This window comes from Dama dama, chromosome 14, assembly GCF_033118175.1.
Source record: "Dama dama isolate Ldn47 chromosome 14, ASM3311817v1, whole genome shotgun sequence".
Taxonomy (NCBI): domain Eukaryota; kingdom Metazoa; phylum Chordata; class Mammalia; order Artiodactyla; family Cervidae; genus Dama; species Dama dama.
In genome coordinates this window covers 64,003,300-64,014,637 of record NC_083694.1, presented here as the reverse complement: position 1 = coordinate 64,014,637, position 11,338 = coordinate 64,003,300, and the positions used below count along the sequence as shown (strand labels likewise).

The following is an 11,338-nucleotide window of genomic DNA, read 5'->3' as shown; positions in this document are numbered from 1 at the left end:
GGAATGTAGCCCGCCAGGCTCCTCTGTGCATGGGATTCTCCAGGCAAGAAGACTGGAGTGGGTTGCCTTGCCCTCCTCCAGGGGATTTTCCCAACCCAGTGATTGAACCCACATCTCTTATGTCTCCTGCACTGGCAGGCGCGTTCTTTACCACTAGTGCCACCTGAGAAGCCCCTGAATGGTAGAACCCTGCTCAAAGCAGTTAGAAATATCTTTTTTGAAAATGTTAGTGCCTTTGGAATTTTGGGTATTAATAGTCTTCAATGTTCATTTTCTTTTAGCTCATATGAATGGCTTATTACTTCAACTAACACATATTTCATTCCTTTTTTAGTATATTCATGAAGGTTAAATCTCAAATGAACACTGCATATGGAGACTTTTAAGAATGCTGTAACATCAGACACAAAATCTACCAAGTGATCTTTACAACAATCAGGAGAGAAAAAGAAGTTGATAAAAACTGAAGCAGCAGAAGGGGGCAGTAAAACGCAGCAGAATGCTCTGGAAGATTTTTTTAATATGCTTTCTTATTTTCAGTTAACAGAGAATTCTCCAACAAATTTCAGAGACTAATGCATTTAACAGATACATGTATTTGTCTAAAATGAACACAGAAACACTAAACACAGACACAGGTGAGAAACATAAGTCTCACATGATTATAATCTTATTTTTTATGCTGTGACATATCATGGCATAATAATCATAGTACTTTTCCACATAGGACAGGATTTAGCCATTTTGATTTGGTTTGGGACATTTAATATTCCCCCATGACCAGCATTCCTAAATGCACTACCCATTCTATTTTACTGTCCCAGACTTACCAAAGTTAATAAATCATAAACAGTTTTTCCTCAAGTCCATAACTGGACTTCCTTTCTAAACTGCACCCATCCTTAAAGTGTCATTTTCTCCTTGAACTATTTTCTGACCGCACAGGTACATGCAATTCTCTCTACTCTATTGTGCTATAGAAGTTACAGATTAAACCAAGTAGTTTAACCGAATAGGTATTTTTTAATTGAATTTCCACTATGAAATGGAGTTCAATTTCTTTAAGTTCTAAGTAGTCTAAATCTGATTATTCTCAACACCCTGTTTTGTTCTCACTTTGAATTTAGTCTCCCTGCAAACAATAGAACACACTTTTATACGCAGCAGGTATACAATTAAGATCAGATGAGGACAATGATGATGATGACTTCAAAATGAATTCAGGATTACAATATAAAGCCAACAGAGTCAGAGTATGAATTCTTCCTTGGCATCTAACCAAACTCAAATTGGTAGTCCTAAATATCCACTTAAAATTTGAGTAGACACATCCTACCACTTAAAATGAAACAGAAAACTGGAATTATTAAAAGATTGTTTATATCTATGCTCTTAGTTGAAATTTCACTTAAGACTCAGTACAATAAATGGGAGTGTCACAAATGGAATGATTAAATATGACTAGAGGAGAAAGGCTTCCTGGGTGAGATAGAATTTTAGTCATTTGTCTCAGGTAGAATCACATTAAGCAAAATGTTGAAAAAAAAGTTGATTGTCTTCTTTTAAAGGCCTCTACGATGCTGCGGCTTTTTTCTTTTCTCTTTTTTTTTGGGGGGGGGGGTGGCATTTCACCTTCACACACCCCTCCAGACCACAAGACAGAATCAAACAAAAGCAAAAGATGATGAAATTGAAAATTGTCAATGTCACCCTTCCTTTACATCCATTCCATCCAAATTCCTCATCAAATTACCTTCCAAAATGAGACTAGAAAACTGGCCCTAATAAACCCAGACAACCAAAAAGTAAATGTAATGTTGTACTTTAATCTTTGTCACAATTCATCATCCTAGAGAAGTAGGCAGAAAACACACACACAAAGCAAGCTTTAAAAATCTTCCTTCAACTGGCATCTCCTGTGAAGTGGTGACCAAAACAGTGAAAATCATGCTGCAGAGAAAGAAATGCCTTAAAGCAGATCTTTTGGACGGTGAGCATCCTTAAACATCCCGGTCATCTCCGCTTCTGCTGTTCACGGGAGGAGAGGGAAGCTTACAGCGGTGACCCCTCAATCTCAGATTGACTATTTACAGGATAAGTGCTCAGGGTCAGTTTTGAGGGGAGGAATTTACCTTTATTTCCTCTCCCCAGGAAGCAACGTCCGAGTGGTGGCATGAAGAACAGTATTTTTTATGTTGAAAACAACTTGGCTAGAAAAAGAACCCTACAGGTACTGACGACAGCTATTACAGTTCATTCGGTCGGTTAAAAAAAAATTTTTTTTTAAATTAAAGCTTTGTATGTGCGTACATCTACACGAGGTTAAGAGTAGTCACTGAAATCCGTACACATCTGAAATACATGACATGAGTAGAACATGTCAGCGTTTCTTGGCCCGATTCTCCCCAGTCTCTCCAGACTGGGACTTCCTCGGCCCCCAAAAGCCGAGGGACCAGACGTGGGGGGTGGGGGGCGGGGGCGCGCGAGGGGATTCCCTGCTCTCCGGAACCTCCCAGGCCCCTGATCGATTCCCGGAGAGGAAGCCCGGAGGCCGCCCTCCCCACCCCCGCCCCCACCCAGAAGATCTACCTCGGACCCCCTCTCGGAAGCCTCGGTCCAAACCGCGACAGAAGGAAAGGAGTCTGGCGCAAAGCCCGGCGCCAGCGGCGGAGAAACCGGCCGAGAGGCGCTGGAAGGTCGGAACTCGGAGGGGGCGATCCGCTTTGCACCCACCTTAGGGAAGCCAAGCGCGACTCCCCAAGTTTCCGATTTTCTAGTTTGCGTAGCTAAAAAAAAGAAAAGAAATCCTACCCCCACCCGGGTCTTACGCAATTGTTTAAGCAGAAAGAGGGGGAAAATTTTTGGAAGGGGGGAAGGAAAGGCGGAAAGAAACAGTCATGCCGTCACGTGGGCTATTTCACGCATAAAAGGAAGGTCCTCTCCGTTAGCTTCCAGTTGTCAAAGGACTCGCAGCGAGCGTCAGAGGACGCCCCGGAACTCCGCACAGCGCCTCCTCCGGCCCCGCAGCCGCGATCCGCGCACCTCTACGCCTCCGCCGGCCCCGCGCCCCGCCCGCAGCCGAGATGCTCGCCCAAGCCCTGCTGCTCTGCGCCGCCGCGGCGCTCTGCGGTGCAGGTGAGTAGTACCTGGCGCCCGCGCCCGGGACCCGCGGCTCCGTCCACCCGGGCTGAGTTTCTGCTCAGACTTCTCCCGGGAATTCCAGGTATTCTAAATACACCCAGAATTCAGAGGCCGAGTCCGGACCACTCGAGTCCAAACAAACTGGACGGATAGCCCCGCTTTGCCCTCAGCTCTGATCTTCATGGGCCCGTTATTGAACCCATATTTACTCATCTGCTAAATAGGAACGGGGATACTAATTTGCAGGTTGTCATTATAAGACAAGAAGATCTGATCAATATATGTGACATGCTTTTGTATACCACCTAACTGTTATTGAATGAAAATAATTGTGTTATACAACTTCCCTAGTTAGTGCTTTCCCGTCCCAGGGAAGCCCAGATTGTTTTTTAAGATAAACAGAATAGCTTAAAAGCAAGCTGTTCTTACTTTGCAAATTTCTCTATAGTTTGTTTTTGTCGTTGTTTTTTTTTTTTAATGTAAATTAAGGCATGCCACCTTAATACTGTAAATCATTCAATGATCTCCCCTGACTAAAACCCAAGTTCCCATAAAAACCACAGGATCTGCCTTCACCTTTTCTGAATTTAGCTTCCACCTCCGCCTCTCCGGCTGTCAGGCATGCCTCAAGGCCTTTGCACTTGTTTTCCTCTCAACTTAGAATGTCCTTCCTCCAGATCTTTCTCCAGCTTTATGACAGAGAAGAAAGAAGGAAAAAAAAAAACAACCCAAGTTTGATTAAAACACTAGATCTATTCACTTTAGTTTTGAAAGTCCTACTTTGAGCCTCTTCTAAAGGCTAATTTGAGCATCTAAAGTTCCTAAGAAAAATTTAGCAACATGATTTCCCTGATGGAATATTCTGTTACCTTTATTTAGAAAAGAAAGTTGGTATTCCTACATTATAACCATTCTGTGAGGCAAGTCAAAAAAAAAGTTTTCCCATGACTACCTGTATATTTCTTGAATTTTTTATTGTGAAGTTGACTCATAGTAAGTAAAGCAATTAAATGCTTAAGTCAAGATTGACACTGAAGAATTATTTATTCACTGTCTTTATTGTTTTTGTAGCAAATCCTTGCTGTTCCCATCCATGCCAGAATCGAGGTGTATGTATGAGTGTAGGATTTGACCAGTATAAATGTGACTGTACCCGAACAGGATTCTATGGTGAAAACTGTACCACACGTAAGTTTGTTGTTGAGTGCCCTCATTTGGAATGGGATATATACAGTTATCATTTTACAGAATTGTGTCATAATGTGTCCCGTTAATTTCTTTTTCCTCTCATTGCAGCTGAATTTCTGACGAGAATAAAATTACTCCTGAAACCCACTCCCAACACAGTGCACTACATACTTACCCACTTCAAGGGAGTCTGGAACATTGTCAATAATATCTCCTTCCTGCGAAATATGATTATGAGATATGTGTTGACCTGTAAGTACAAATCATTTTCTAGGGTTCTCAGCTGCCTCAAAGAAAAATGTACTTTACAAATTTTAGATTTTTAAACTTAATTCAAAATGTGTTTAAATATACCATTTTAGTTTGCCTACTATCTTAATGGCCAAAAATATTGATATCTGAATCCCCTGAAGTTTCTAAAGTTCTGTCCCACAGGCAGAATTCTATTTAAAATACTGCATACCTCTGCTGACCTTCATTGTTCTCGACAGTTTGTGAAGGAAGCGTGGTCCAGTTGTTTATTGAGTGGCCATGGGGCACAGAATTGCACCCATTAAAATAAATGAATAATTTGGAATGGGGTCAGCAAGAAAATAACCTTTATTTCTAAAGTGAGTGTCAGGCCCAGATATTTTGCTCATGGGCCTCTTGAACAATAAGTGGATGGTTATTTGAACAAAATCAAAATGGCTAGACCAAAACATCTCCTGTAAAGAATACATGCTTTATCAAAGACACCTTTTAATGCATCATTCTTTCCTCTTTTTTGAGCACCAGTAGCAGGCTTTAAAGTATGATTGCTTTAAAATAGAATATCTTTGTATTAATTAAATTAAATTTATTCTAGTGCCACTTTGTACATTATACAATAAAAATGAGCATTAATTTGCCTTGTGGATGGAAACAAATAACATTTTTTTTCCTCTAAAATTTCAGCGAGATCACATTTGATTGACAGTCCGCCAACTTATAATGTGCACTACATCTATAAAAGCTGGGAAGCCTTTTCTAACCTGTCCTATTACACCAGAGCCCTTCCTCCTGTGCCCGATGACTGCCCAACACCCATGGGTGTGAAAGGTGAGTGACAGGAGACAGAGTTGTATTAACTGTAACTGGGGTTGGATTGATACCTAGAAAATTTGGCCCCAAACTATGATTATTTGTTAATAAAACCATTTTTCCCCAGATATCTCTGGATATTTTTTGAAATTGTGAGTCCATGTAAACTATTCCATGGAAGCAAATAGGCATTTTGGTATGAAAAAGTGAAAATGTTAGTCACTCAATTGAGTCCAACTCTGTGACTCCATGGACTGTGGCCAGCCAGGCTTCTATGTCCATGGAATTCTCCAGGCAAGAGTACCGCCATTCTTTTCTCCAGGGGAATCTTCCTAACCTAGGCATCAAATCCAGGTCTTCTGCATTGCAGGCAGATTCTTTACCATCTGAGCCACCAGGGAAGCCCAGACATTTTGGTATAATGTCATATGTTCTCAAATTCTTTCATTAAAACTGAATTAATACTAGTTAAAGATTATTCAGTAAGAGGTTGTTCCCCTATATCTTAGAACTTCCATTAATATTACGATCCTGTTCAAAGCTGTATTTTTCCTGTAAGTGATGAAGACCCTGATAAATTGACAGTTTACTCTCTGCTTCCTTAAAGAAATAGATGGGTTCTTATTTTGGCTTTCTAATTTTTTATAGGGAGGAAAGAGCTTCCTGATTCAAAAGAAGTTGTGAAAAAAGTACTTCTAAGAAGAAAGTTCATTCCTGATCCCCAAGGCACAAATATGATGTTTGCATTCTTTGCCCAGCACTTCACCCATCAGTTTTTCAAGACAGATTTTGAACGAGGACCAGCTTTCACTAAGGGAAAGAACCATGGGGTAAGACAGAGTTAAGTGAGAATTTGCAGCAAATCAAGTTCTATGTGTAAAAACCTTAATGGAGTTTCCATTTTATCTCACTGATTGAATAAAAAAATACACACACACATACTTACATACATATATACAGATTATTATTTGTAGTTTGACTCATATTTTTAGTTTAAAATATTGGATCTGCAAAAAAAGTTGTCTTCAAAAAAATTTGTTACCTTGATTATGCTGCCTTAAATATTACAAGGTAAGATTTTTGCAGCATTATTATTTCTTGGGTTTCAGTGACATAGCTTCAATTAATAAGTGTTTTATATCAAAACGTTTTCTGCTGCTTTTTAAAAGAAATATCATATAATTAGAGTGAAAATTTCTGATACAGGCTCCATATGAGACACTAATAGGAGACATTTAGGTTTATATGCTATGAGGTTATTTTTAGTGGATAAACAAGTTAATTTATTATTTTGTGGCTGTGAAAAAAAATGTGTTACTGAAAAATTTTAAAGCAAACTAAATCATCACATTATTTAATAATAAATACATCCTAGGCATTTTACGTAAGAACAACTTCAATAGCAAATAAAAAATTTTCCATAATCTTCTAGGTGGACTTAAGTCACATTTATGGTGAATCTTTAGAGAGACAGCATAAGCTGCGCCTTTTCAAGGATGGAAAAATGAAATATCAGGTTTGTTCCATTTAAGTATTAAGAATTCCTTATGACTTACCACCTACGTGTGTTCCAAATCTCTAATGATGAAAATTTGTTTCTTACCTCTTCTTACTGTTACTTTTTTAGATGATTAATGGAGAGATGTACCCTCCCACAGTCAAAGATACTCAGGTCGAAATGATCTACCCACCTCATGTTCCTGAACACTTGAAGTTTGCTGTGGGCCAGGAGGTCTTTGGTCTGGTGCCTGGTCTGATGATGTATGCCACCATTTGGCTGCGGGAACACAACAGAGTGTGTGATGTGCTTAAACAAGAGCATCCAGAATGGGGCGATGAGCAGTTGTTCCAGACAAGCAGGCTAATCCTGATAGGTAAGCAAGAAGAGCAAATCACTTAAAGAAAACCCTCTTCCTCAAAGAAAACGAACTTGTTTCCTTTGCTTGGGAGGAATGTAATTCTGGGGGAGTGTCATGCGTGTACAATCACCTGCTCCATATTCATTCAGTCCTTCAGCTGGATTGGTCAGACACCTACCTTTCGATGGTGGAAAAGAAAATCTAGATAGGAATGCCAAATGACCAGTTGCATTTCAGTTGCTTGAACATTTGTGAGCAGAAAGAATTCATGTTTTCAATTTTTTATTTTGTGCCCGTAGGAGAAACTATTAAGATTGTGATTGAAGACTACGTACAGCACTTGAGTGGCTATCACTTCAAACTGAAGTTTGACCCAGAGCTGCTTTTTAACCAACAGTTCCAGTACCAAAACCGTATTGCTGCTGAGTTTAACACGCTCTACCACTGGCATCCCCTTCTGCCTGACGTCTTTCGGATTGATGGCCAGGAGTACAACTATCAGCAGTTTATCTATAACAATTCTATCTTACTGGAACATGGTGTCACTCAGTTTGTTGAATCTTTCACCAGGCAAAATGCTGGCAGGGTAAGCATTATTAGTGAAAAACAAAATAAAACAAAGGACTAGTCAGTAACTAGAATGTCTGCTGCAGGAAAGATTTTTCTTAAACTTACTGAAAGATTAGTTATTGCTAGTAATCTTTCCTTGAAAAAAGGATATGTAATATATAAATTTAATATTATATGATCTTGATTATAATATAATATTACCATTATAATCTAGACATAGAAATTATCTATAAATATTCCAAACTTATAGTTTAGGTCTCCACTGGTAGCATCAGTTTACCTACTTGGCACTCAAGGGATGTTTTTCAAATAGAAATCTTGGGAATTCCCTGGTGGTACAGTGGTTAGAATTTCGTGCTCTCACTGCTGAGGGGCTGGGTTCAGTCCCTGGTCAGGGAACTAAAATCCCACAGGCCACTTGGCATGGCCAAAAAAAGAAAAGAAAAGAAAAAAATCTTACATATGCCTAAAACTCAGTTAATTGTGTTCTACAATTTAATTCATATTCCACAGGTTGCTGGTGGTAGGAATCTTCCAGTCGCAGTAGAGAAAGTTTCAAAGGCTTCAATTGACCAGAGCAGAGAGATGAAATACCAGTCTTTTAATGAGTATCGCAAACGTTTTCTGCTGAAGCCCTATGAATCATTTGAGGAACTTACAGGTGAGAAACAGTTCCTAAACTTCTTCAAAGAGTCAAGGGGCAAATGGAAACAGAGAAGTTGAAAGCCAATTGAGCGAAGGGTTAGTAAAACTCTTCATTTTGTCAAAAGGTTGACATTGGTTGTATCTTTGTCCTTGTCACCCTCACAGGAGAGAAGGAAATGGCTGCAGAGTTAGAAGCGCTCTACGGAGACATAGATGCCATGGAGCTGTATCCCGCCCTTCTGGTAGAGAAGCCTCGTCCAGACGCCATCTTTGGGGAGACCATGGTAGAAGCTGGAGCACCATTCTCCCTGAAAGGACTTATGGGTAATCCTATATGTTCTCCTGAGTACTGGAAGCCTAGCACTTTTGGTGGAGAAGTAGGTTTTAAAATCATCAACACTGCCTCAATTCAGTCTCTCATCTGCAATAACGTGAAAGGCTGTCCTTTTACCTCATTCAGTGTTCAAGACGCGCACCTCACCAAAACAGTCACCATTAATGCAAGCTCTTCCCACTCTGGACTAGATGATATCAACCCCACAGTCCTCCTAAAGGAACGTTCAACTGAACTGTAGAAGCCTAGTGATCGTATTTATTTATTTATATGAACTGTTTCTTTTAACTTAATTATTTAATATTTATATGAAACTCCTTGTGTTACTTAACATCTTCTGTTAAGGAGAAAAGGGGGTCATACTTGTGAAGATTTTCATGTTGATTTTAAAGATGTCGAAGTTTCTTCAAGTTAAAGGGGAAAGCAGTTTTCATTCTTCTGTACAATCCAATGGGAGATGAGTATGACATCTTTCTACTTGAATTTCAACTTATAATAAGAACAAAAGCTAAGTTTGAACACTTAAATGCTGTTGCAAGATGACAAAATGCTGCACATTTCGACACTATCAATATTTCCAGGGTGTCTCCTATGATGCATGAGAAACAGCTGTCTACTCACTGGTCCTTTAATGGTCTTCTTTTAGCCATTTTCACATCAGTTTACTTCGTCTATTTTGTTTTCCTGGTTTTAAGGTCTGAGTGTGTGTTTTTTGGATTCTGCCTCTACTTTCTTACCTGAACTTATGCAAGTTTTCAGGAAAACCTCAGCTCAGAACTACTACAAAAGGCCTTTACAAAAAGGTATACATTCATTTTAAGTGAAAGGCAGAGAACTCTACAAATAAACTATAACCTAATAAAGAGCCCAATACCTTAGAGCCCTAGGGAGTTCTTGACACCAAGAAAGTATTCCTATTCTAATTAATGTCTTTCCTCATTTAAAAGCAAATAATTGCCGAATAGTTCCCAGGAAGACAATGTTTCTTTTCCACATCTCATTGTCAGTTGACATTTTCTGGTACTGTATATTAATTTAATTTATTGAGGGCTATTATGTCTTCTTAGGATGACTATTATAAACTGGGTTTAAGGCTGCATGGTGGGTTTTTTTGGCATTATGTCAGAATCAATGTATCTTTTAGGATTACCTCTCTGAATTATTACTATAAGATAAATGTTTGGATTAAGATTTGTGAAAACATGTTAGGAACCCAACTCTGGTATATTGAGACGTAAAGCTGGAATTCGTCTTTAAGGTTTACCTATTCACCAGCCCACAGAGAACGCTGTCTCATTACCCTGGATGTGCCATAACACTGACAGTGTATACATTTTTGAAGGACTTGCAGATGTTTCATTAATTCATTCACCCCTAACTTTCTGGAGAAACATTCTTTACAAAGCACTGTGGGTCTTAATATTTTTAAATCATGCACTGAAAATCAGTATTTATGTAAATAATTGAAAAAGTATGCCTGTTAGGCAGAGGGAGAAAAATGAAATTTCATTAAAGAGAAATAACTCAGGGGAACTTTCAAGATTTTATGTTTAAATGATTTATGGTTAAGAAAGAGTCAATAGTAGAAGAGCTTGTATTAAAAAACTGTTACCTTCGTTGATTTTTTAAAAAAACTGATTTGTTAATATCTGAATGACTGAATCTGGGAATTTGGAATATGTGAGTGTTTTGGTGCCTCAGACTATGTATGATTAAATTAATTTATGTAAACTGTAAGTGTTGAAACAAATAGCTGTTTATTTTTGTATTATTTAAAAATTGAAAACCTCTTCTAAAATAAATTTTGACTGTTTCTGTATATCTTTGTCATATGATGATTTCTCTAATGCATGATTCTCCTGTCTCTTCCAAACCGGACTGGTTCTTAGTGAAATGATCCTGCCCTTCATCATATAGAGGTCTTAAGGTCACTATTTATAATCTCTCATACATGGAAACACTGTATTAGAAAATGGGGGCTTTGTCCTATAGAAGAGAGATAGCAACAAACTTATTTTCATTGCCTAATCTTAGAAGTAGGAAAAAAAGTACACAGAAGGCAAAGAATAAGGCAAAGCTGCTAAGGAGGTATGGAATTTAAAAAGAAGTTGAAAAGAGAGATTAAGTTCAGTTGGGTAAATCATTGATGCCAGGTTCACTGGCTCTGTCCTTCCCTATTCTTGACATCTTGGTAGTTTCAATATCCACATGGACTACATGTTTAACATCCTGCCTGGGGTCTCTTGTCTTCTAGTGTTGCCTTCTTCCATATTTCCTATGATCACACAAACCTTGATCTCATCATTAATTACTGTACCATTTCCAATTTCTTCATTTCAATCATCTTTTACTACCAACACTTGCAGCTCACATATTTTAGTACTCATGCTCTAACATCTAACTTCAGCTTCACTGAACCCATTGATTCACCAAACCTTATCACTATCTTTCACCTCCTATTTCCTCATTTCCTTCCTTGTGCATCTAACTCAGATTCCATTGTCCATCTTTAGACTCATTCCCTCATTTCTTGGTCTAC

The 11,338-nt window shown here is 38.7% G+C and overlaps 1 protein-coding gene across 1 annotated transcript; it reads left to right on the top strand.

The window, feature by feature from the left end:
- Positions 1-2,983: 2,983 nt before the first annotated feature.
- Positions 2,984-10,618, top strand: PTGS2 (prostaglandin-endoperoxide synthase 2). The gene is made up of 10 exons (XM_061160946.1): positions 2,984-3,135; positions 4,213-4,329; positions 4,438-4,581; positions 5,266-5,409; positions 6,040-6,221; positions 6,824-6,907; positions 7,019-7,265; positions 7,550-7,836; positions 8,334-8,481; positions 8,631-10,618. Exons 1-10 carry the CDS (start codon positions 3,084-3,086, stop codon positions 9,038-9,040), a joined length of 1,815 nt encoding a protein of 604 aa, XP_061016929.1. The 5' UTR covers positions 2,984-3,083; the 3' UTR covers positions 9,041-10,618.
- Positions 10,619-11,338: the final 720 nt, after the last annotated feature.

Excerpts from the sequence above, each read along its gene's own strand:
- PTGS2 (XM_061160946.1), top strand. The coding sequence starts at position 3,084 with ATGCTCGCCCAAGCCCTGCTGCTCTGCGCCGCCGCGGCGCTCTGCGGT. Across the intron at positions 6,908-7,018 it reads ATGGAAAAATGAAATATCAG|ATGATTAATGGAGAGATGTA; the intron begins GTTTGTTCCATT and ends TTACTTTTTTAG. Across the intron at positions 7,266-7,549 it reads AAGCAGGCTAATCCTGATAG|GAGAAACTATTAAGATTGTG; the intron begins GTAAGCAAGAAG and ends TTGTGCCCGTAG.